General features: G+C 28.5%; 4 protein-coding genes across 4 annotated transcripts in view; 3 read left to right on the top strand and 1 right to left on the bottom strand.

Moving 5' to 3' along the window:
• Positions 1-2236: 2236 nt before the first annotated feature.
• Positions 2237-5898, top strand: LOC130674377 (protein AAR2 homolog). Its single transcript, XM_057479693.1, has 6 exons — positions 2237-2393; positions 2659-2855; positions 3779-3894; positions 3978-4131; positions 4205-4480; positions 5408-5898. The coding sequence occupies exons 2-6, from the start codon at positions 2665-2667 to the stop codon at positions 5814-5816; spliced, it is 1146 nt and encodes a 381-aa protein (XP_057335676.1). The 5' UTR covers positions 2237-2393; positions 2659-2664; the 3' UTR covers positions 5817-5898.
• A 1380-nt stretch (positions 5899-7278) lies between these two features.
• LOC130667115 (myb-like protein X) lies at positions 7279-10962 on the top strand. The gene is made up of 2 exons (XM_057468583.1): positions 7279-7434; positions 9463-10962. The coding sequence occupies exons 1-2, from the start codon at positions 7384-7386 to the stop codon at positions 10885-10887; spliced, it is 1476 nt and encodes a 491-aa protein (XP_057324566.1). The 5' UTR covers positions 7279-7383; the 3' UTR covers positions 10888-10962.
• The window catches only part of LOC130667107 (elongation factor-like GTPase 1), a 34667-nt gene continuing 17920 nt past the window's right edge, over positions 10884-27630 (bottom strand). The window contains exons 6-7 of the mRNA XM_057468570.1: positions 11257-11444; positions 10884-11191 (exon numbers count right to left, since the gene is read on the bottom strand). Of these exons, the coding sequence (XP_057324553.1) occupies positions 11003-11191; positions 11257-11444 (377 nt within the window). The 3' untranslated portion in view covers positions 10884-11002. The remainder of the gene's footprint in view (positions 11192-11256; positions 11445-27630) is intronic.
• LOC130667135 (protein giant-lens) lies at positions 12341-21842 on the top strand. The gene is made up of 4 exons (XM_057468626.1): positions 12341-14131; positions 19170-19387; positions 19586-19757; positions 20999-21842. Exons 1-4 carry the CDS (start codon positions 13871-13873, stop codon positions 21236-21238), a joined length of 891 nt encoding a protein of 296 aa, XP_057324609.1. The 5' UTR covers positions 12341-13870; the 3' UTR covers positions 21239-21842.

The raw sequence follows: 27630 nt of genomic DNA on the forward strand, positions 1-27630 counted from the left end.
AGTGTTGTAATCACATATGATCATATATATTTGTATCTGATCACAAATGATCATAAAATTTTTATGAATCTAAGAAAAAATCTTGAAATATGATTATTTATGATCATACAGAGCAATGTTTTATACCTGATCAGATACGAGTGTTGTAGTCACATATGGTCATATATATTTTTATCTGACCACAAATGATCATAAAACTTTTATGAATCTAAAAATAAAATCCTGGATGTTATCATTTATGATTATACAGAGTAATTCTTAAAATCTGATCAGATACAAGTGTTATGTGATCACGTATGATCAATTATATTCATATCTGACCGGAAATGACTTTAAAATTTTGATGAATATAAGAAAAAAATTCTGAAATGTGATCATTAATGATCATACAGAGTAATATTTTATATTTGATCAGATACAAGTGTTATGTCGCATACGATCATATATAATCAATTTTTTCCCGGGTACATAAATTTTAAATCTTGACACTGAGCGAAATTTTCATAACATAAATAATTAAATGATAAAAAAAATAAAAATTATAACATAGAGTATTAGTTTTTTAAATATTTCAAAAAAAAAATTAACGAAAAACACAAATCAAAGTGATAAATGAATATTAAATAATGAAGACATATGAATGAAACAAAATTATTTTTTAGCTTTTTTAGATTTATCTTGCTTTTTGGTTTTCTCAGGTTTTCTTTGATTCTTCTTCGGAGTTTTTCCTTGATTTTTTTTGGTAACTTTTCCTTTATTTTTTTTGGCACGTGATGTCGAAGCCGCAGATTTCACAATTTCATCCAATAAGCGTTTTGACACACCACGTCTAGGATTAGCTGGCTGTCTGTTTCCAACAAACACCCACATCATTTGATGACCTGCTGGTACCTCTGTACCTGTTCTCGATCTTCGTTCAACAGCTTTGCGAATTGTGTGGCCTTTTGGAAGTAACTGATAGTTGGGATGAAGTTGTGCGAATTCTCTGGCTGCTGCCTCTGCATTGTTTTGGTTTTTTTCATACAATTCTATCATTTCAATGTAATCTTCAGTTGTGTAAGGTCTCCCCATTGTTTTTTATAAATAAAACTTAATACTGTATTAATAATTTATTACGTTAACTTGCGGTTTGATTTTCAAAATTCAAATCACACTTTTTTGTTTTATAAATTTTTATTTATCGTCTGTAAATAAATTTGTTAAATTATTTTAAAATCTGCTTAGATATTTTCAACAATTATAATATATAATTTAAAAAATAACTTACGTAGACGTTAACTTGTACGTTCCTGTCAGCACTTAGCAAACAAACGAATACTGCGTTCCAAGATTGAATTTCAACTGTTTCCTTTGTTGTCCATTTAATTCTTATTTGAACCGTACGAATCTCTTTTTAATTAGCGCGCGCTATCTTTAATTCAAATATGAAACATTAATTATGATAATTTACTAAATACATAATAGTTTTTTATATTGAAAATAATTTTTCTAATGTGTAATTTATTTTAATCAGTGGTTTGAATTTTATAGTTTTCATACACGACAAAATTTTACGAAATTAAAAACTGAAATACACGACTGCACTCTACGAGATTTCAAGCCCTATTGTGACCCAGAGTCCCAGTTTTTGAATGTCTAAAATTTTGAAAGAGGGGAGACAATTTTTAGGTATAAGTTTTTAAAGAACGGTTTTATTTTCAAAATAACTGAGTCGAGGAGTTGTTTTTTAAACCGAAGAGTCCTAGATTATAAAATTTTTAAAATTTTTAAATTTTAGTATGTAAAGATTTTTGAAAAATTTTATTGTGGTTATTTTTTAAAAAATTTGCTAACAACACTTAACTTGGTAATTAAAAATATGATATTGAAGTGAGCCGACGTCTAATAATTTTTTGAATTTTTTTCACAACCCTAAATTATAAAAAAAAATATTTGAAAAATTTGCAACTGTAGTTTTTTAAATTTTCTACATGTGCGTATTTTTATATTTTTTTTTTTTTTGCAATTGATTTGTTGAAAAAAAAATTCAAAAAATTTTAATTGTCTGCTAACTTCAGGATCATATTAAAAACACGGATTCAGATGTCGGCTGCTGTAAAAAATCACTTGAAAATTAATATACAGCTTAAATATTACCGCGTTTTTAGTTTAAAAAAAAGCGCGCCAAGTAAATTCATAGAAAAAAATAACTCTAATGAAAATCAGCCTTGTCAGTCGGTAAATTCAATAACCATAAAAATAATAAACGTAAATAATTCGTATTTACAACGCAACTTTATTATTTTCTGAAAATTATTCATTTGTTAATAAATTATTTGAATAAAAATAAAATATAAATAAACGTTTATTTATTGATAAGGCTATTAAATTTTTGCGTGATTCAAATATATAACGTGAGTATACTCTTACTTATTTATTTATAATGCTGAAAGTAGCGGTCACTAAAGAAAATTTATTTAATTTTAATAAACAAATTAAATACTGACAGGCCAAAATTAAAAAAAAGAGTTAAAATTTTCCTGATAACACTCGAGTTGGTACTTAGTCATTAAAAACACTAAAACTGTCAGATGTCGGTTACTTTCAGCATCATTTATTTATTTACAATATCATTGCTATTTATCTTTGGTATCATTTTAATAAATAAATATTCTTTAGACAATTATGGAGAGCAAAAAATCATGTGAGATGAATCAGGAAGTCGCAAAGTATTTATTCAAACAAGGTGGTACATTAATTGTATTGGATATGTCACCTGGAACAGACTTTGGAATAGATTTAAAATCATGGACCACTGGAAGTAATTTTAAAGGTATCAAAATGATACCACCTGGATTACATTTCATTCACTACAGGTAAATTAATTAAAAACAAAAATTTTCTATCCCAAGTAAGGTAAAAGACCTAGTACCCGATCAGGGAACTAGTACCCAATCACTTCATGTATTTGTATAGATATATTGAGTAAATATAGACGTACAAAAACATGAGTGATCGGGTACTGGGACTCTTACCTTAAGACAGAAAACTTGTAGATGTCATAAAGATGTCTTTGAAAAGAACAAGACAAATTTTTTTTTTCTCAAAGCCAAGTTTTTTTTTATATAAATAAGAAATACAGGAAATTGGTCTTCTTTTTTTGTCTTAAAAAAGTCATTGCAACTAAAGAATTGTTTGGATGACTTATGTGACCAGTATTTGTAATACACTTTTTGTCATCTCTTCCCAAGTGGGACACTTGGCATTGTGACATCTATAAGATGTCAGTTTTGAGGCTGTTTTTGACCTATCTAGGCACCAAAATGTTGACAAAGCGATCAGAAATTTACATCACTGAAAAAATATCTGCTTAAAAGACTTGACACAAGTGATGACAAAAAGTGAATCACTAATGAATCATCTAAACGATTTTTTAATTGAAATGACTTTTTGAGACGGAAAAAAGAAGACAAATTTCCTATGACTTCTGGGACCAACATCTGTATGTCTTATTTATATAAAAAAGAACTTGGCTTAGGACAGAACAAAATTTTTCTTGTCCTTTTCAAAGACATCATTATGACATCTTAAAGTTGTTTATGTGCTACTTGGGTTGTGTCAAATCTTTTAAGCAGATATTTTTTCGGTGACATAAATTCATTGCAAATTATAAGTACAATTTTTTAAAATATTTTTTTTTATAATTTATTGTTTTTAAAAAAATAAAAAAATTATTGGACCTCGGCTAACTTCAGTATCATTAATATCTCATATTGATTTTTATTTTTGTTTTATTCAGTGCAACAAATGAATTTAATGAATCAGTACCCAGGGTTGGATTTTTTCATGTTTTTAAGGAAAAAGATTTTATTGTCAAACAATGGGACAAAAAAGAAGAAGACATGAGTTCTCTACGTAATTATTTATTATGTTACTTTAATAAAATTATAGTTAATAATTACATACTTTTAACTTAAGTTATGTTATTTTATGTGCAGCAATTGAAGACGAATTAGTAGAAAGACTTAAAACTAATCATAAAGAACTAGATAAATTTTTAGGTCCATATCCTTATGAGATGTTAAATCAATGGAAAGAATTGACTGATAAAATTGATGATAATATTTTAGAACGATGTCTGCCTTTGAGCGGGTGAGTAAAAGAACAATTAAATATATGCACTTGAAACACAAATAATAAATTTAACATTTTTATCCTCATTTAGTTTCGTCAGATCAGCGTTAGAGTTAGAAAATTACGACAATGAGATGCGTCTTAAAGAGAATGATAAAAATAAACAACGACGAAGAGAGAGTGGACTGTCAGTAGAAGCTAAAGAAGAATTATTATTACCAAATTTAAAAGCTAAAAAAGGTACTGAGCTTAGATTTACTGAAATACCAGAAAGGAATTATCCAGATGATGCTACACCTGCTGAAATAACAGAATATTCTTTAGATTCAACGTACGCTCTTAATGCGACTATTCAAAAAATGAAAGAGTTAGTATTTTTTCAAATTATTTTCTTACACGGTGATAAGTTTTGGTTTTCTATATATTTTCTATGGATTTTATTAGATGCTGAAATCTGGTTTTCTATACATTTTCCATTAATTAAAAAATAAGTGTAGAATCGAGTCAAGTCTATTTTTTTAACTTCCTGCTATGAAAATTTAATATTTTCAAAAACAGGAAAGTTATTGGTTTCAATCCGATTTTCAAAAATTGAATTCCTAGGAAGCTAAATTATGCATGTGCGTGCGTGTGTGTGTGTATATATATAAATGCGTGTAAACATTTTTTTTCGTATGATATCTTTAGAACGAATCGATCGATTTGAACGTGATTGGCGGCAATCAAATTGGCTCGTTAAGACTTAGAGCTGATTAGATTCTGGAGTAGAGTTTTTTATGCAGAACTCGTAAATCACTCAACGAATTTGTTTTTAAGTTTTATCACATCTAACTCTCAACAAGCTCTTTTTATTAACGCAAAGCGCATACAAATTGGCTGATATTTTACGAAGATATTGTCAGTCAAAAATTAATTTTCAGCGAAATGTATATATTCCCGATCCAGCCGTTTTTTGAGCTCAAAAGTTGACCTATAATAACCTTTCCGAGCTCGAAAATAGCGGGGAGTGTTGGGGGGTTGGTCCACAGGGTCAACTGTTTTCCGATTTTTTTTTCTTTATTGGCTATCGTCTCTATCGAATATCAGCAGATGAAAAAATAATTAACTGAACATCTTCAAGTCAAAATTTTATAAATTACCTCAAAAATTATTGATTGATTTACATCAGATTCAGTCTGATAATAATTTTACCAGCAGTTTTCCATTTCAACAAAATCCTTGATAATTAAATTGAATTTTAAACATTTAATTCCGTTTTGTAAAATTTATTAAAATTGATAATTTTATTTTGCAGTCAATCAGAAATAATTGGCGAATTACAATTAGCATTTGTCTGTTTTCTCGTCGGCCAGAGTCTCGAAGCATTTGAGCACTGGAAGAAATTAATTGCTCTGATTTGCGGCGCTGAGAAAGCGATATCAAATCGCCGGAGTATATACGTTGATTTTTTACATATTATTGAAATTCAATTATCCCACGCACCGGAAGACATTCTTTGCGATATTGTCTCAAGTAATAATTTTGTTTATCATCATCTACGTAAATTATTTGCTACTATTGAAATAAATCCTGAAATCGAAGGACGATTAAAGTCTGAGGCAACAAGATTGCAAACACGTCTCACTAATAAATTTTCATGGGATTTTTCAAACTTGCAAGAAGAAGAGTTTGACGAAGCACCAGTTGTTGTAGCCATTGACTAATTATATTTATGCATCTTTATATAAATATATTGTAAATAAACTTTTTGTATCGAACTCTGGTTTTGTAAATAAATTAATTTCAATAAAATAAAAATAGAAATTAATTATGAGTTCGTAATCTTTTAAAGTTTTATAAATATACAATTACTTTTATTATTTACAATAAATTGCCTTCATTGAATATAAGGATTAGAGGTACGCGAAGAGTTGGAATTATTCTTAAATTTTTCAAATTATTCGAAAACTTACAAATAATTCAAAAATTTTCTATAAAAAATCTTGAATTCACCATTTTCTTTTGATATAAGATCTACAGTCAGTAAGTAAGAAAGTCAATCTATGCTATCGGGATCTATAGGTGATTAATTATCTGTATCATCAGGAATCTGTTAAAGGGTAATCTAGATATTTGGGATCTGAATCATCGGGATCTGGATCATCAGCACATCTGCGTATTCAAGATCTGTCTAATAGACATCTGCTCCCATTACACAGATTCTCTATGATAAAGATAATTAGATCACCCAGATCACGATGACACATATATATGTATCATCGAGAATTTGTGTATATCATCGAGATCTGTATCATCGGAACCTCTGTCATAGACGTCAGCCACAAGGCCGCCAGCGGACCATTCATAAAATGACAGACCGTCACAAAAAAATATTTCGTCCAAATATCTAGCTGGTTGTGACTGACAAAATTCTTTCTAAACGTTCATTTGTGACCAAAAATTTAATGACGGTCACAAATCATCTAAGTAGTCTACTGACCAAATTTGTGACAAAAAGTTTTTGACGGTCCGAAATGACGGACACTGACCAAAAAAATTGTGACGGTCATTTCGTATTTGAACAGACTTGTCTATCATTTAGGTCCGAATACTAAAACTCATGTCTGCAGCATTCAAATTTATAATAAAAAGACACATCAACTTGTTCTACGCAGATCAAATGAACAAAACATTTCCAAGGTTACTTTTCTAGTGATTGTAATAAAAAAAATCATCGTGCTCAATGAGCTCATTGATGATGAAATTTATAAAAAATTTATATTTTATCTTAGATCAAGATCCTGGAACTGATTATTTAGAAATTTGAAATAATTAAGTATTTATATTTTTAACGAATTTATTTACATACTTTGATTTTATTTTAAAAAATTAATTCTTTGTAAATGTATAGAATTTATTAAATTAATAAAAATTATTTATTAATTAATGAGTGAGTAATTATTTAAATTTTAATTTATTGTATGTCGATTAAAAACAAAAAACAAAAAATATGCCCATGTAGAAAATTTAAAAAACTGTAAATGCAATTTTTTCAAATATTTTTTTTTTATAATTTATTGTAGGGAAAAAAAAATTCTAAAATTCTTGGACGTCGGTTAACTTTAGTATCATGATTAAATGAAGATTTCTTTATTATCGATAACAAAATATCGATAATATATTTTTGTGGCAATAGAGAACACGTGTTTTTATTTTTCTTTGATGTTTATTTGAATTTAATAAATATAATTATTATTTAAAGATAAATAAATAGAATATTTTTTCAAAAACATGGAGCCTAGTAAAGCAGACAAAACAAAAATGATTAAAATAAATAATAATGTAAGTAATTCATTTTTATTTTTAAACTAACAAATAGAAAAATGTAATTTGAGGTTAAAAGTAATTAAGAATAAAATAAAAGACACAATTATTGACATTTATTTTATTAATTGTTTAATTTTAATTTCTCAGTTTTCAGTTCTATAAAAAAAATGACCAATTTAAAATTTTCTGTCTTCAAATAATTTTATTAATAAAATTTATAAGCAGGTACTTTACTTCTTTCAAAATTTGTTAAAAATTATAAATATATATTTTTTTTTTAATTTGCACTTCATTCTCAGACTACAAATTTTAGCCTACGAAATTTAAAAGTACGATACTGAAGTTAGCCGACGTCCAATAATTTTTGGATTTTTTTTTAAACAATAAATTATTAAAAAAAAAATATTTGAAAAAATTGCACCTATAGTTTATTAAATTTTCTACATGTGCATATTTTTACTTTATTTTTTTTTTTTAAATTAAGTCGTTGAAACAAAAATTTGAAAATTTTTAACTGTCTGCTAACTTCAGGATCATTTAAAAATTCGAATTATAAAATTAACATGAATATTTTACTGAAATTTAACAAATTTTGTTTGACTCTCAATTGATGTCAATTTCAAGCAATTTTTTAAAATTTATATCTCAGTGAAATTTTAAGTGTGTGTTTTTTTTTTTCAATTAACGATTTAGTTTTTTTTAAAATTAATAAAAATTTGATACCCTTATGACAGTTGAAAGTAATTGAAAATTTTTTAAAAGTGGGAGCACTGTCTGAAAATGGCCTTAAATATTTAGAAAACTAAAAAATAAATTTTACTGATGACGAATGAGATTTTTAAAAAAATTTTATGACATCTTGGAAAATTACTGATTCTATAGAAATTTTATGGCTTGTCCGTAACTGGTACTTATGAGTCATATATATAAACTTTTTTTTTAAATATGGTGACATCCCTGCTTCAAAAATCCGATAGATTCTGATAGCTGTATGTATAAGGCTCTATACTTAACTCTAGCAATTCTCATAGAACATTCATTCTTATCAAATCTCTAAGGGAATTTATGAGAATCTATTGGATTCTATGAGATTTTCTAAACAGGGATGAATTAATAATAAAATTTATTATTTGAATCCGTGGGAGTATAAAATGGAATTATTATATAATTATTAATTGTTACCAGCATGGGAATACCATATATGATAAACACATATGGAAAAATATATAATAAATATGGGCCCATAGAAGTGGCCAAAAACGATATATATTTTCCTATATCAGTACCTATATGGATCCCGTATATTACATATACAAATAATTATATATATAATATATTAGGTTTTAATATAGTTAATTACATATGTAAGTTTATAAGGTAATACATATACGTATTACATATATTTATGATCATGTATGTAAACTTATAAGTTAGCACATATATGTATTATATATATTGATAATTATATATGTAAATTCGTAAGCTAGCTCACTTATATATATATATTCTGAACACAATGTTTGAATCTTCTAAGAGAAAGAGGGAGAGAGCAAAGAACAGATTTTTATTATTCTTACATATATGGGGAGACTTATATGGTTCTATACATCGAAAAATATATAAAGTTAAATACCCGGTACATGTATCGTACCATATATTGATAAATTATATATGTATTCTTATTTGATTCCATGTATAAATGACATTGATTTTTTAATATATTTAAAAACTGATAAGTTTTCAAATATATAAAAAATATATTGAAGTTATACGGAAATATATGAACTCATATAAGAGAAAATATATATAGGAACATAATAAAATCGGTTGAAATCTATATAAGATTCCATGTATTGTCACATATATATTTATATCTGTAACGTATATTTTTTAATGTATAATATTTTCATGCGGGTAATATTGAATTTAATTCATAATTTCTAGTGTTCAATTTTTTTTAATGTCAATAATTGGGTCTTATAGTTGACAATTACATAATTTTATAATTAATAATTTTAATTAAAATTTAAACTTTAATTTCAGTTTGTATTATTGAGGAAAGATGTTAAAGCTGCGCGTCTCGCAGTAATTCGAAAGTTGACTAAAAAATTGGCGGCAATGAAAGCCAAGAAGAGTAAAAATCCCGACGTTAAAGATAAAATTGAAAAATTATATTCACAAGTTATGGAAATAAAAAAATTTAAAAACACTAAGCTGTTTGATAAAGTATCAATATTTGCAATGAAAAATACGCTTAATTTACAACAAATTTTGTCTGATAGTAAATTCGATGCTAGGATAAAAGCATTGGGCAGATTGGCATTTTTCAAAATTTTGAAAAATAGTATCGATAAATTTAAAAAAAATAATCCAGAGTATTCTAGTTGGTTGGAATATAAGGAGAAACTCAAACCTAAGAAAAATAAAAAAGATAAAGATAAAAATAGTGATAAGAAAGTCGAGGGTGATGGCGACGGGGAAAATGGAGTAACTGGAGCTAATAAAATAAAAAAAGATAAGAATAAGAAAGATGGAAAAGATAAGAAGGATAAAATTCGTGGTAAAGATAAAAGGGCTTTGGATGACGATGATGATGATGACGATAATGGAGACGAAAAGGAAATTGGAGTTTCTGGAGCTAAAAAAATTAAAAAAGATTGTGAAGATGATGGTCAGGATGAAGTCGAGCAAGAAAAGGAGGATGTGAGTGACGAGAATAGTGAAGATGAAGATGAAGAGGAAGATGAAGATAAAGATGATGATGAAATTAATGAAGATCAAGATAAAGAAGATAAACAAGTTAATGATCGTTTGAAAAAATCTATTACGAAGACCAGTAAAATGAGTAATAAAAGACTGATTGTTAAAAAGAATGATAATGGTAAAAAAGATGATGACGATGATAATAATAAAGATGATGACATTGATAAAAAGAAAGATGATGAAGCAAATAAAGTTAAGTTTAAACGTGTAATTGATCCATTCTTCGTTTCTGATGACAATAATCCTATTTATTTAGATATTCCTCTAAAACCTGAAGCTGATAATGATAATGATAATAGGGAACATGAAAATAGACGGGATATGAGAAGTAAAATGAGAAGACCAGATCGTGATACTTTTAATTTTGATAGAAGAAATGATAGATTTAATAACGACAGAAATAAATTTAGTAACGACAGAAATAAATTTAGCAACGACAGAAATAAATTTAGTAATGACAGAAATAAATTAAATAATGATAAAAGATATTCAAGTGATAAAAATAAATTCAATAAACAAAAGATAAATGACTCAAGTTATAGTAATAAATCAAGTGGATTTAAAAAAGCAACGAATAATGTAAAAAAAGATAAAAATGAAAATAATGCTGAGTTGCATCCGTCATGGGCGGCCCGTAAAAAACAACAAGATATTTTAAAACAAGGGTTCCAAGGAAAAAAAATTGTTTTTAATGACGATGATTAATTGTTAGTTAAATATTTATTTTTTAAATTATAAATTTAATTGGAACAATACTAAATAAAAAATTTTTATTTAATATGTCAAAAATAATTTCATTCAACTTTATATGTATACGTATTTATTTATTTTTAGACAACGTTCTCTGTTTCTCAGCATGTGTAACATGTTGTGAATCAACAGGTAGTCCTTTGCGACGTCGTACCGCGTCGATGTATTTTTTAGCGCGATTTATACTGTCGCCTTTTTCACCAAAATGTAAATATTCTTCTTCCGTTGACGGCGCCCAGAATGGATCCTGCTCAATCACCTGCAATTATTATAACAATTATATTAACAATTTGTTATAATTAATAATAATTACCGTCCACTTACCTCCCAATGACTAAAAACAAGTTGCGGAGTTGCTAAACCTGATGTTTGTTTCCGTAATTCTCTCAATAAATTAAAACTTTCTGGTTGTGGCAGTATCGCCTCTACTTTAAATTTTCCACCAAAACCATGTGCAGTATCCGCAGCAATTACTCGGCCATGTCTGCGCCCAAATTCCGCGTACAGTTTACCTGCAAAAAAAAAAGGTTCTATTTTATCTTCTATACAAAAAAAATTTTTAAGTCAAATCTATTTTTAAGCATCGGATTTAAAGGAATAATAAAATAATAAAAAAAAGCCTGAGTTAAGTCGCTACTGTACTGGATCAAAGAAGATTACTTATAAGGATATTAATGGGTCTCGTTTCCGTGTTTGGCCTGCTCCGAACGCAGTTTCTCGAGCTTCCGGTCGGGCGTTATTGAAACACCTGCGTCCACCTGCCCCTTGCCCCTATGTCTCTCCCCTTCTCCGCAGCTTCTCTTACTCTCGCTCGCTTGCTCCTTCATTCTTTATTTATTTATTTATTCATTCATTCATCTTATTTCTATTCATTCACTCCTCGTTTCATTCATTCATTTATTTTTCATTAGTTTTTTTTTTTTACTTTACTCATTTATTAAACATTACTTTTATTTTTTTAATCATTTAAATAATTACATTGGTATTTATGTATTATCCGTACTGATAATTATCTTCTTGTAAATATATATATATATATATATATATATATATTGCCGTAGAAGTTATATATATTTACATAATAGATAGTGTTGTATCCATTGAGACACACGCTGTCTTATACATTTATACAACAAGTATTAATATATATATATATATATATATATATATATATTGCTGTTCACCTCAGCAGTACAATTATTATACGAGTAAGGTGAACCAGTAGAGCCTGATGCTGTAGTGATGCCAGTGGTTGTTTATGCGTAAAAAAAAAAATAATAAGTAAAAAAAAAAAAAACGTATAGTGGTAAGACGACAACAGCCGCAGCGGTTAAGAGGAAAGAAGTGAAGAGATAAGAAGTTGAGGTATATATATATATATATATATATATATATAAAGGTGAGGTGAGTAAAGAGGAAAGAGGAATGGACAGTTGAGAAGTGTGTATTAACATCGATAAGAGTGGGGATTAAACGTGAATGGAGTTAAATTTTCATGAATGAAGCCGTGGTTTTTAATGGCGTTGAGTTAAGGCATTACTTTATTTTAAATTAATTTGTAAGCATAAATAATGAATTTATTTATTTAGTAGTGTAATGAAATAAAGTTAATTGGAGTAAATGTATGTATGTGTAAGTAGGTTGTGAAGCTGAGGATGTTCATTGATATGAAGCAGCTGTGAAGCGCGAGATAAAAATATTGGCTCGGGTGTTTAAGATGACGGCTAATGGGCCATCTTTCTCACTCAGTGCACCTGGAGTTATTGAAGCAGTAGGAGATATTTTAGTGGTACAAAGTAAGAAGATACGCTGGATGCTGCATCACGAGTCACTCGAGATGAAGGTACCGGGGAGCGCACCAGCATCCTTAACGCTGGGAGGAGTAAACTGAGCACTTGTATTCCATTTGGTTATTCTGGTTGTTGGTCTTGGTCTCGGTTAAGGATAAAAATAATAAAATAAGTAAAATGTTATGGTATAGAGGAGAAGGGCAGATACGAGATCGAGAGCAAGAGCAAGAGCTGGACCGGGGCGAGGGGATCGAGATACGGCTACAGAGCAAAGACGAGGATGCAGGAGGATGAGGTGGAGGTACAGGAGGTAAAGGTGGTAAAGTAAAGGAGGAGAGCAAGGTAGTGGCAGCAGGCGGCGGTGATGATGCTGGTGGTGGTGGTAGGTCTCAAGTTTTAGTTTGAGGGACATAGTCTCGCTGAGAGAAATATAAAACTAAGTGGGGGCACCCATTCATGCTTTGCCTCTAGTCTACGACTCCAGTTCACCGCAGCATACCTTAGGTATCCCGTGGGCGCCATTCTACGCCCGGCACTCCACTCTGTACTGTTCACCTACTACACGACCTGTACAATTTTACTCTCAAGTCCGAAGGTACTCCAAGTAAATACAGACAACTATCATTCAATAGTTTACACTTGCAGTCACTAATTATTTAGTCATCGTAACAACAACAATAATAATATAGTGTGTGATATAACTAATAATATTGACAGTATCACATGCAATTGTCTGTTGAGCAAGTGTCAATCTTTCGTACATTCTCTCAGCATAATTACAAAGTTATCTCACTCACTCGCTTACTCAAGCGGTTTCTTTAAATCAGTGCTTGTTATCAAACCGTAAACACACGTTCTATTCGTCATTCGATATCTTGTTTATTAAAACTCGATACTGAGCTAAATATTTATATTTATTTATTACGTGTTTACTAATATGAACACCTTTGACATTAAAGTGATGTGATTAATTTTATATTTTTTTAAAATATTGTGATGTGGACATTTTGCTGACTATCAGAGACTTGATGATTCATTTATTGATAACAATATTTTTTTATTAATTGCCGATTAAATTTTGCAGTACGCATTTAATAATTTAAGGGATTAAATTAAAATTTTTTTTATTGATTAAGTAAAAGTAAAAAATGAAAATGAAGATTGAATTTTTTTTTGCGTTTATATATTTTGGATTGTTGACAACAAGTAGTGGTAGTATGCTAAAATTTGATGAAGAGAGTGAGGAATATTTGGGAGAATATTTGTCGATAGATGACATCAGATTTCTGATGGAACTTAAAGAGTTTCGAGATGCTGCGATCGAAATCGATTTGGTTGATATCAAAAACAAGAAACATCGTCACGCGCATCATTCACATCAGAAGCCGCGGGTGCTTTATCAGATTGGGGTAAGAAATGTTTTGCTTAAATTTTTTTAACTTTGTAATTTAATTTAAATATGTGCTAATATTATCTGATATGGAGCGTTAATAAAACTGCAGGTTGTAAAAATGCAGGCGATGCATGATCACCAAGTATGCTGTTGACCAATTTCCGGCTGAGTTGACTGGCGAACGCGAGTGGTATAGCCAGCATGCGCACGCGCCTTTTTTAGTCTTTAAACCGCTTGATTCAGCCGTTAAAAGCCACTTATTTTTCCGCCTACTATTTTTAAATCATTATCCATAACCAATATCCATTATTTTTACCATATATAATTTATATTGTCAACAATGATAATCATAATAATTACAATACAAATAATAAACAGAAATTACAAGCAATCAACTTCGCCCGGGTCAAAAAAATAAATTGAATTTGACTTATTTTTACGAGAATTCAAATCGACTGAGATCAAGTCAAATTTGACTTTTTTTACTTAAATGGATACTAAAGAGGTCGAGTTTGTCAAAAGCGAGTCAAAAATGCATTGAATACATGTTTGATTTTGACTAATGATCTACTTAGTGACCATTTAAGTCTAAAAAGTAAAATTTGATTTGGTTCTGACTTAAATTTAGTTTTTTGACCCGGGTAAACAATCAGTCTGAGTCAAAAAAACGATTTAAGTTTGACTTCTTTGACTAAAATTTAAGTCAGCTAAGCCAAGACCAAGCAAATTTGGACTTTTTTGAATTAAATGGATGAAAACACGTTTGATATTGATTAACTTGATCTACTTAGTGTCCATTGAAGTCAAAAAAGTCAACTTTGATTTGATTTTGGCTCCAATTGACTTAAAGTGAAGTCAAATTTAAGTTATTTTTTTTTTTTGACCGGGTAATCAAAAACTGAAGAAATCAATTGTTTTCTATTTTCGAAATAGTGTGGGTCAAAACAATGACGTAAATTTGACTGTTTTGAATAAAATTTAAATCAGCTAAGCCCAGACCAAGCAAAATTTGACTTTTTTTATTGAAATGGATGAAAACACGATTGGTTTCGAATAACTTGACCTATAATAGCGTCTATTCAAATAAAAAAAATCAACTTTGATTTAGTTTTGGCTTTAGTTGACTTGAATTGAAGTCAAATTCAAGTTTTTTTTTTGACCGGGTGATCAAAAACTGAAGAAATCAATTGTCTTTTATTTTCGAAATGGGTCAAAAAATGACTTAAATTTGACTTAAATGAATACCACTAGGTCAACTTAGCCAACAAGTCAAAAATGGATGAAAAACACGTTTGATTTTGATTAACTTGACATCCTTAGTGTCCATTTAAGTCAAAAAAGTAAAATTTGATTTAGTTTTGGCTCAGTTGACTTAAATTTCAATAAAAAAGTCAAATTAAAGCTCTTTTTTATCCGGGCTGAATTTTGTTTTTTTTTTGTACATTCAGTTTGTAAATACTCAGGCGTAAGAGGGATTATTTTATTTATAGTACAGTAGAATGTCTGTAAAGGTTTTTTTTTTATTATTAGTAGGAACGGATTTAATATAAAAATAATAAAAAAAAAGTTATTAAGTAGTTGCGTCGCGATTATATGAACAAGAAAGTAAAAATTATGTAGCCTTGGGCTAAGACTGGCGCCCACTCGCGACAATCTTAAATAACCTGTCGCGAAAGACGAGAGGTAAATGTTGATCTCGAGAAATCGTAATTGTTTATTTTACAAAAGAGTTGATAGTAAAAAAAAATAATTAATGATAACTTTTTTTTATTTAATTAAACCGTATAATTTATTTTTATTTAAAAGATAAACGTGTATATCTTTTATTTAGCCTTTAGCAATAAGTTGATCGACTTGGAGATTCCTGTGTAACCGTCATTTCCTCTTTAACTTGTAGGTATTATAAGTATAAGTACTTGAACGGTACTGCGAATAACAGTGTCTCCCCGCCTGCAGCTTTTTCTATATCCGCAATTTTAACTTTAATAATAATTCATAATTATCGCGCGACGGTGAGACGGTTAAATTGTCGGTTAACAAAAAAGGTAAATCGTTAAAGCGGATGTTGTTTTACTTTTTTACATCACTGTAAGTTTTTGTCTGGGTTTAAAAAAATCTTTTTGTTGAATTTTTTAAGGGGGAGAATTTTAAGGAGATTAAGTTTAGTCATGGGTACTCGGTCATCTAGAACTTGATTGCTACTGCTTTGGCTACTGGAGCTTAGAGCAGCTATATTACACCGCTGGTGTGCTGCTACTGGATTATTCTACTGTGTTTATGTTGGGTGTTCCTATATACTATATACTATATAGTATATACGAGTGCCAGGTGTCAGGTTCATTCAGTAATGCGGTTGTGAGAAAAGCGAGAGATGCGTGAGAACTTCCGGATCACTTTGGATTTTTTTCCGGTCGTCTATTATTATATTTTAGTTTATTGTCACCTTTTGGGACTTGCATTTTATATTTATTTATTTTAGGAACCATATTGAGATATATGAGGATTTTTGGGCGGTCCGTAATGGAACACTTTGATTTTTTTTTAAGAAATTTTAGTTTTTATAAATATTTTACTGACTGATAGGAAATGATGTAAATAAAATTAATTTTAGGGAAAATTTGCTGGGGTTAATTTTAAAAAAAATTTTTTTTTTTGCGGCATGTTGGGTATCAAATAAAAGCTTGTGAGCAATAGATTTTTATAAAATTTTTTATAATTATTTTAAATTGAAATTATGAAAAATTTTTCCAAACCCGAATTTTAATTATTCTGGAAAAAATTTTTTTAATTTCAGAATTTGAAAATTGAATAAAAATTAAAATGTTAATTGGACCTGGGACTTAAATTTTTTGCTGGGGTTTATTTTGAAAAATAATTTTTTGTTTTTCAAGGCATATTCGGTATCAAATCAAAGCTTGTGAGCAATAGAATCTTATAATTATTCTAAATTGAAATTTATGATAAATTTTTCCAAACCATGAATTTTATTTTTTCTGGAAAAAATTTTGTAAAAATCAAATTATTTAGAATGCATATAATTTTTCATTTAAAAAATAATTAACATCTCAGTTAATTTTCAGTTTGAAATTAAAAAAAAAAAAATTTTTTTTTAATTACTATTGAAGATATGAAAATTTGAATTAAAAATTTCGGTAACGTTAAATGAAAATAAATAAAAGTATTTATAGGTGACAGATGATAAGCATGTGAGCCTACGCAATTGCTTCATTGACTGGGTGCATTGACAGGATTAATGGTACCTCTCAATGGAAAGTACACGCGTACACCACGACCACGAGTGTATATTTATATCCATATTTTTATTTATTTATTTAATATTTTTTGTATTTAACCGTCAATTGCACTGTAGTGAAAGCTATTGGAAAGTCTTTTAGGTGCGCTTATGATTCGTTATCTCCCACTCTTTATTCAATCCTTATTGTTATTACACTGTAATTATTGTAAGTGTTAAAGGTTGTAATCTATACAATAAAGACGATACAAATGTCACTTAGCCATTGAATTATGCCATAGAATAAATTTAAAATAAATATTTCTGAATATTTTTAAATTTTGAATATACTGAAAATAATAAATAAATAAATTCGACGTAAATTAACCGGAAGTCGTTTGTAAGTCCGAGAAAAATTCTTGTTAAAGTCGTAATTACTGCTTTAGGTAAAAAAAAGATAAAGAGAAAAAAAAAACTAACTGAAATAATCATAAATTATCAGGCCTCCTGAGGTTCGACTTGTATCGAGACGAGATTTTAGGATTAGGTACTGGGTCTACGTCTGGTCGAGTAAAAGAAAAAAAAATAATAATAGATAAAAAAAAAACTATCCATTTCCGGTATCGTAGAAAACTCGTAATCTCTTAGCATGGAGCTTTTTGTTAATTCATAAATTCCTTCCTGTGTATCCCTTATCCCTCTTCCTTCTGTACCTTTTTACCTTCCCCCTTTTTCCCTTCGCATAGAAAAAAGGAAAAAAATAATAATACCCAGAGGAAAAATAGCCACGAAAAATATCGTAATCAGGAGATGAAAATAAACAATGAAGAAATTTTCGAGAAAAAATAATAATCAAGTATCAAAAAAAACGAGGATGAGAAGAAGGAGAATGAAGATGAGGATGAGAAGTAAAAAAAAGAATGAGAGAAAAATGATGATAAATAGTTGTAGTTGTAGTTAGTAGTAGTAGAGTAAAGAAAAATAAAAATAGAAAAAGATATTTATCTTGAAGAGGGATCGTCTTGAGGAGGAAACTGTTGACTGGCTTCCGTCAAGGTCCAAGGGATTTCATAGGTAAAAACGTAAAAAGGCATTCGAACAGATAAGTGCTGAGAAGAGTATATGGTATGGTATACATATATATAGATATAGATATATAACAACAACAACAACAACAACAACAGCAATAACAACATCAACAAATGAATGAGCAAGCATGAGTCGAGATGACGAAGTAAAGAGAGAGAGCGAGTAAAAGAACGCGGGGAAAGACGCGAGGGATTTAAACCTAAGGCAAAAGGCGATATTTTGATTCGTAATCTCTCGTAAGTAAAGGAGGAAGCACATGGTGGTGATGGTTGTGATGGTGATGTCGCTATTGTGACGTGGGGAGTGGGCTCGTCCGGTTTATTCTCGAGCAGACTTCCGCTATTTCTCGAAGGAAGCCTATTCAGCCATTATTTCACTAACGGCGGACACTAATTTGCTTCTCTAAGAGATCGGATTTTAGTAGTAGAGCAAAGAGACAGCATTCATGTGCACATAAATGTTATGCTGCTACCAGTGATACGGTTATTGATGTTGATGATACTATACAGATCAATATCCTTGATTCTGGCTCCTTCCGTTCCAATTTATGGTCATTCAGATCTAGACTAACATCACTTTATTTTTATCATTACAATCTTGGTTTAATGATGCACTGAACACGTTTTGTTTATTTAATAACAACTTTGATAATTTCAATTACATGCTCTTATTATTTTTTTATTGGAGAAGTCGGATTTAAATAAATTGTAATTTGAAAATTTTTTTTTTACAGAGTAGCGAGAAGGAGCTACCAGAATGTACGAAGAATGAGGTCTGCAGCAAAGTTGACCTCTACGGTACTCCCTGGGTCGAGAGACAATGTAGATGCCCGGAAGGACATAGTTGTCCGAAAAGTCTCCATGCTGCTGACGGACATACAATAGTGGATAAAACCAGACAGTACAAGCTCTGCGAACCCGTCAGGAGATTGCCCATTTGTCGGTACTTCAAGTAAGTACCAATTATTTCATTTAAATTTAATATAAATTAATCAAATCGAATACTTTCCCTTCATACGGTTCATAACTTTATAATCTTTAGAGTACACCGACAATTACTTCCTTACTATGCACTCTTTTGTATTTTACATGCAGTATAGAACTTTTAATAAAACAGAATATCACGTGCTAATAAATTAATTTTTTTCAGAGATGTAACGTGGACATTGGCTCCAGGCAGTGGTCCCAGAAATACAACGATACAAAAAATAAATTGCCGTTGTCGACCTGGCAGTGTTCCATATCTTGTTAAAAGACAGCCACACAGAACTTCTGATGGAAGTCCTAATTTTATATATTCATTTGCATGTTCACCGCAAAGTGTAAGTAATTTAATAGTATATTGTATGACAAGGGATGAAACAAAACGATTTCAGACTAGGGTGAAGTTGGCTGATATCACCCGCAGTTTGAAATCGTGTTTTATCCTGAGTTACACACAATATTTTTCACGATTACCTGCATTGGAACTTAAAATGTCAGTATCAGCAGCCAGTCATAAACAAGTTAATTTAAGACCAACTATTAGCGTAAGCGTAAATTGTCATTTGCAATTTATAATTAAGCAGAAACTATAAATACTATTTACTATTCACACTAATTTTTATAAAACTTAATCACAGTCAGAACTGTCATTTACGTAAATAAAATTAATGGTCTGAAATTACTATTAAACGAATGACAAGTATCAGAGTTTAAATTGCGAATGCTTTCAATCAGCGGGCAGAGACATTATTGCACGACTCGTTCGTGCTTTACGATCGAAAAATTTTTGTTTCTTCCAAGGGATGATACACGTTTGTTTTTGCCCGCTGACTGAAGGCATTCGGAATTTACGCGTTTGCTAATATTTTTTCACAATACCTGCGCCGAAAGTTTAAATTCCTGCCCTGTTTAGAGGGAGGAAAGTCGTTCTTTCCTTTTATAAGAAAACAAACGATGAAAATTAGCGTATGCGACATTCTTTCCTCAAACAGAAGCAAAAATTTAAACTTTCGGGTGAAAATCTGGTGAAAAATAGTATGCACACAACGGAGGAAAATACAGTGACCCAATCCGCGTGTTTGCCGCCCTCACCTTCTGTTTCGGTGGGCGGCCGCTTAAAAAAAACGCGCCAAAAACACTAATTTCACATAATAAAACATTTCAATTAAAAATAATATAATTTATTTAATGCCGTAAGATGGACGGCGGAGTCGAAGTTAATATTTGCTACTTGCCACTCATGCGGTTTCCAAAATAGTAATACCGGAAAAAAGTCGATATCGGAAAATAATCATGGAAAAGGATCTGAAAATCTATGATTGTTTTCTTCATTTCATTTCATTGTTAGCAACAGTAAATATTTATTTCATTTGTTTAAAATATTAATTATACACGCGGGTTGGAATGTCTTACTTTCTTCCCTAGGTGTGTAATATCCTAGTTCCCCGTATTAGACTGAAATTAGCTCGTTTCGACTGGAAGACACTGAAACTCCAAGTTTCCATGCCGGTATCATAAAAAAATTATAATATTGCTTAAGCTATCAATAATTACTAAATCTTTTTTCTTTCAATTACAGAGAATACGTTGTCAGGCAAAAGAACCGTGTCGTTTATTTACAGTACGCAAAAGACACAGTCCACAATTAGAAGAAGTTGTAGCGTCTCCACTGTGTCAGTGTTCGACGGGCCGTAAATGTCCGAAAAAACACACCGATCCAGGATCAATACCGGCAAGATCTTACTCAGGATTTGAACTTAAAATTTATAGCGGTTTCTGCATACCAACGCACGAGAACGAGCCAATCTATGTAGTGTGAAGACTATTATTGCAATATAATATTTTTTTTTTAAATTCAGGTATAAATTAAATAATAATTTAAGTTATTAATTAATAAATCTATTTGTATAGTTTAAAAGTTATTAAATTTATCAAGATAAATTTTATTAATTTATCCGAGACATAAAGACGTTGTTATTTGAATTTCGTCGGTCTCACACTTGTTGTATACACTCTATACTTATTTTGATAAATTTATATTATAATTATTATAAATATTAATATTAAAGTTTAATGATTGTGTTCTGGTGTATATTTTACAAGTGATGAGAGTTACCATTGATTGAAACATCAAGTAAATCTTGCGATCTATTTCACCGACAGTAGGAGAATTACTTCAGTCAGTAAAGAAAAATATTTTAAAGATATAAAATTAAATTCAAAGTGAAAGGAATTATTGAAGATAAAGTCGGTATCGATCCTTGATTTTCGTTAATATTTTTTTAAAAATTAATCATTAATTATTAATTATTAAGCAATTCGTATATAATTTTTTCAATGGACTTTTTTTTTTAATTATATTGTAAATTATTTTAATTATATTTAATGATTGAAATATTTCTTCTTTATCATTATAGTATTACTAATTAAACATTTCGTAGTTTATAATTTAATTATATATTAATTTCATCGATTTGATTAATGTAATTATAAAGTATATTTTTATAATATCAATATTACTTCGTATTATTATTATTTATATTTTAATTATATCAGTTATTGTTAATTATTATAATGAAATGATACTTTACTTTAAATCCATGCCATTTTAATTGTTTAACAGTTGATTGTAAATATTTATATTATCTTGCCTTAATAAATACAATTTAAATAATTATTATAATAATAATTCATCTGTAATGTTAATTAGGCAGTATTGATTTTTACATCGACACCAAACATCTTTGTATAATGTTTTCTTATATTAAATAAAAATATATAAAGTTTTCAATAAAAAAAAAAAAATGATTTTTTTTTTACTACTTTTGAATTATAAATTTTCTATGATTCTATTACTTTTGATCCTCAAACAAAATATCCACGACAAAATATCATGCACCTGAAAATCGTAACGTTTTTTGTGCAACGAAAATGAAAAAATTTATATAATTTGAATTTTGACTGCTTAAGGTGACTTAAGGGGTGACCTACAATTTTCGGCTGATTTACTAGCACTTCCCGTATGAAAAAACAATACATGGTTAAAATATAGAAAATCATATATGTTTGCAACAAAAAAATATATGATATATTATATTGTATATTATAAAAAATCATATAGAGATTTTGGTCGATTTAATACAAAATTATATACAGTAGTAAATATATATATTCCATATATGTAACTTATATGTTTTTTATATTAAGCTATATATACAATTACATTTACCTTATAATATATTGTATTGATATATATCCGTTTATATTCAAAAAATATAAAATTTTTATATGAAATGAAATATATAATAATAACAATAATAATAATAGCATATAATTTATATTATATATGGCACTATATATTTTCTTTGTTATATTTAAGCATATATTTTAATTGGTGTATGTATATGTACATGGGTATATTATATATTCGCATCAAATTAAGAGTATATTAAAATTTAGATCTAATTTAATCGGAGTTGGTCATACGAATGAGAAACTTTTTCCATACACAGTATAAATATATGTTTTTATATATGATCAGAATATATTTTTCGTATATGATAGAAATATATACTTTTATGTATGATAAAATATAGTTTTCGTATATGACAAGAATATATATATTCATATATGATAAAAATATATTTTTTGTATATGATTGACATATATATTTTATATATGCTAAATATATACGGACTGGTATATGATGAATATTATATTTTTTAATGTAAAAAAAAAATATATCAGAAAATATAGTTAAATTGGCCACATATATTTTCTGATATTTATCATATATTTTTACATATATGTTATTTTCATACGAGTTATGCAGAATATTTTAAAAATCAAGATTCAGTAGATTGTTTACTTTTCATTTCATTGTTTTATTCTCGTTCTGCGAGAAACGTTCCGATTTTCAGGTACATATATCCTTGGACAAAATATCTTTAGACAAAATGTACTTGGACAGACCTTTACAGTAATTTTTTTTTCTCTTCTCCCTGATTAAAGAAAATGATTTAGTCAATGATGAATATATATCTAGGTATATAGTATTAAAATTGAATCGTTCTTTTTTAAATCAGGGCTTGAAGAATATCTTTCGTATAATTTTTGAAAAAAAAAAATAGTCGATTTTTTTGGCACAGTCTACTATATGTATATATAGCAATACGGCTTTTTTCACAGGTTTTGTGTGGAGGGAATTATAACATAAGTAAACTTTTATGCTTGAAATAGTACTATGCCCTTCATTTACACGTTATTTATGTGTGTATATGTAATTACAAAATATATAAGCCCATCTACTTGTAACAGCACTCTGCTATTTATACAAAGAAAATTTGGCAGGTAATATAATGACAAAGTGATCAGTAAATACTATCATTCTAAATAGTAATTCTTTAATTTATAAATTAAAACGTAAATAATTATATAGGATAAAAATTAAAATTTAATGTCTATGCAGGAAAAATTGATATTTGAACTTTAAAAATCGTAACTTGAGCATTAAAAATTTATGGCACGTATTATAAAATTTATTGTTTGGAATATTAAAATTTCCTATATTGACACCCAGGTTCCAGGTTGTAACTTCAAACACTAATTCTTAAAGTTTCTTTTTTTCCGTGTAATGTAAAAAATTTATTGAGGTGAGTAAAACTTTTTTGTACCAAAAAATCCTTTTTATCTGTGTGGGGATATTTTGGCAAAGATATTTTATCCGCGAATCAAACCGCTGATTATCACTTCGTCATTAGCTATTGTGCTGTAGTTATTCTAACTAATTTCTTTTCAGTATATAGAATAAAAAATACTTGGAAATCATTATGCAAAAAAACTGTGTAGGTCAACACAACATATTTTTAAAGATTTTCTTTAACGGTGATTGAAAAGCATTAGTGGGTTCAAAGTATTCGATCTCTTGATAAAATTCTTATTTATCAGTACAGTCGGACCTCGTTATAAAACTATCATTCTGTCTTTTTTATAAACCAGGTATCACGATAGTTTGAGAGAGAAACCAATAGTCTTATACTATTAAAATCGATAGATATTATTAAACTAAACTTTAAAAAAAATGATCAATCATATAAATTTCATAAATTTTTATAGGGTGAATGGACCAAAAGTCGGCCATTTAAGGCTATTACTATACTTTGAGTAGGTAAATGTATTAATATGAAACAAAAGAACTATTATCGTTATTTCGTTTGATTCTTTAGTCATCTTTTTAAAATCATCAATCAATTTATGCTCAATAGCTTCAGCTAACTGTTTTTTTTAACCAAAATTGAGTATTGTAACTCTAGGAAAATAACCTTTTCTTTTTTTTATAAATAAAACTATTACATAGCAGTATATAAAATACCTATTACTTAAACATAAAAAAATGAATGCTCAGGTAGCGGACTTTTGGCACATGCCATTTAAATTTTTTTTTCCCGAAAAAAAAGTTCTATCCTTTGTTTAAACCGACGCGAAGTATAAATATACGAGAATGGATAAAAAAAAATTTTAACCTGCATAATTTATATATAAAAAGTATCCCAAAAACTTGTGAGCGATGTGACATCGAATGGTGAAAGTTTTCTGTGAATCTGATATCAAAATTCATTAGAGTAAAAAAATAACGTTTTAATTTAATAACAATGTATTTCTATGATTATTATTATTAGCTGTGACAATGCAATGTTAGAATTACGGTAAAAAAAATTCTTTAATCAATCACTGTAAACTGACTTACAGTAGATGGCGATTACACGCAAGAGTTGTTTTTATTGCTGACGGAACTTTATGTAAAAGCAAATGATACTATTTAATTGCTCAATTTAATGCGATTTGATAATTATAATTTATAATACAATTAGTTTGTTTCAACTTACAGTATTTTTTATCCGGCAATTATTCTTTAAACTCTCAATATCTACTCCTTTCTACTGACTGTTTATAATTATAGCTGTTGCAATATATATGCCGCCCTTATAATTACCTCCTAGTTTTCAGTGAATCGTTTATTTTCAAATGTAACTACAATAAAGTATTCCCGTAATAAATTATCATTTAAAACGTTTTAAATTTTTTAAAAATATATTCTATTTTTTTTATCACACTGAGATAAAAAACAACTTAAAAAAATTTGATTTTCTTACAAGAAAATACACAGAAATAATGGATTTCTTGGCTCAAGAAAATTTTCGTTTTCTATTCGTAATGCAAAAAATTTTTTAGGGCAAGTAAAAATTTTTTGCTCCAAAAAATCCTGTTTTTCTGTGTATGCTATCGTAAATTTACAAAATATATTTCAAGTAAAAAAATTTCATTAAAAATCAATTTCTTAATCAAAGAAATCTGTTCAGCTCCAGATGCACTGATCTTATTTTCTTTTTTTAAATGTCAATAGATATCGATTTTTCTGCCCTTATAATTACATCCTAGTTTTCAGTGAATCGTTTATTTTCAAATGTAACTACAATAAAGTATTCCCGTAATAAACTATCATTTAAAACGTTTTAAATTTTTTAAAAATATATTCTATTTTTCTTCACACTGAGATAAAAAATAACTTTTAGAAAAATTTGAATTTCTTACAAGAAATTACACAGAAATAATGGATTTCTTGGCTCAAGAAAATTTTCGTTTTCTATTCGTAATGCAAAAAATTTTTTAGGGCAAGTAAAAATTTTTTTTATTTTCTTTTTTTAAATGTCAATAGATATCGATTTTTCTGTCAAGAAAATTATTCTTGATATTAAACAATAAACTAATAACGTAATAATTTAATCGATTAATCCCTAAAAAATTTTCTCTATCAGAGTAATTTTTTTTATCACCGCACGATTTTCTATTTCTAAGCTATAATTTAATAACGATTAACTAAACAATTATTTATTACATCACGGATATAATTAAAGTTGCAAGTACATATATGAAAATTTTTTTCTAATAGAATTGAATAAAAATGGGATTTCTTTATAAAACTGGTACGTGTGAATCCACATAAATCCGTAAGTGTGAATATGATCCGATCATTTTTCCACCATAAATCCATCTTTATGATATACATATGTGTAAAAATATATATAAGAATATTAAAGTGTTTGAAGAAGTGTTAAGGTATGACGAAGACTCGAAAGAAAATAATATATTGGATACTACAGATGAGAGTTGTCTGTGGGAATGTTTCGGTCCATCAACCCTCTGTAGAATTCTTTAGTGCAATCAGTATGTTCCATCAACCGTATCTGATAACTGTACACATAAATATTTTTTATATAGTTATTTTCTTTTGTTTTACTTCATTTATTATATTTTATTATCGTTATTTATTATTTCGGAATCCTTTTATCATCGATATATTATTATAAATTTAAATCGCGTTATATTTACCGTCACTTATCTCACACTAACCACACCGATAACAAACAATAATTACCTTTAAATGGATAATAACTAAGATAATGGTATTATATTATTTAATATAGTATCCTACAATAAATAATAATGTTGAATTAAATGATGAACTGAGTAGTTATTTATCGTTTGATTTGAAAGTATAAATAAATAAAAATAAAAATAATTTTAATTATGATGAATAAAATAATGAAGAGCATTAAAATTTATCCAATATGATGATATGTACATATGAATATAGGAAAGCAATCTCTTTTGTGAGAGCCGTAATTGCGAACAAAGAACGAGAGAAACAACGAGAAAAAGCTGCTTGGCTAGAATATTAGCAGTGAGAGAATCTATACAAGCGATAGATAGAGACAGTGCGGGGGCGCTTGGGATTCTCTCATGCAATTTCTCCTGGCCTTCTTCTTCTTTCCTCTTTCTTTCTTGCATGCATTTTTTATCACTTGTTTTTGTTCTCTTTGTAATGATTAGCTTTTTTTTTTAAAATTACCAGCGAAAACTAAACCCTCGGTAGGATCATATTATATTACATTATGGTACAGAGAACTAGAGTTTAAATAAAAAAATTTTAGAGATTGTTCTCTTATCCCTATTGATGCTCTTTACTTGTAGCTCTTGGGTACTCGATAGTAGAAAGTCATGCACGTTATCCGTAACCCTCAGGGGCTCATTTCATTTTTACACATTAATCTTACTTTTTTTATTTTTTTAATTTCAAGGCTTTTTATTTTTTCATTTCATTCTTCCGTAAAATATTGCGATAAAAAATTAATTGTAATAAATATTAACGAT

The sequence above is a fragment of the Microplitis mediator genome, chromosome 1 (assembly GCF_029852145.1).
Source record: "Microplitis mediator isolate UGA2020A chromosome 1, iyMicMedi2.1, whole genome shotgun sequence".
NCBI classification, from domain to species: Eukaryota; Metazoa; Arthropoda; class Insecta; order Hymenoptera; family Braconidae; genus Microplitis; species Microplitis mediator.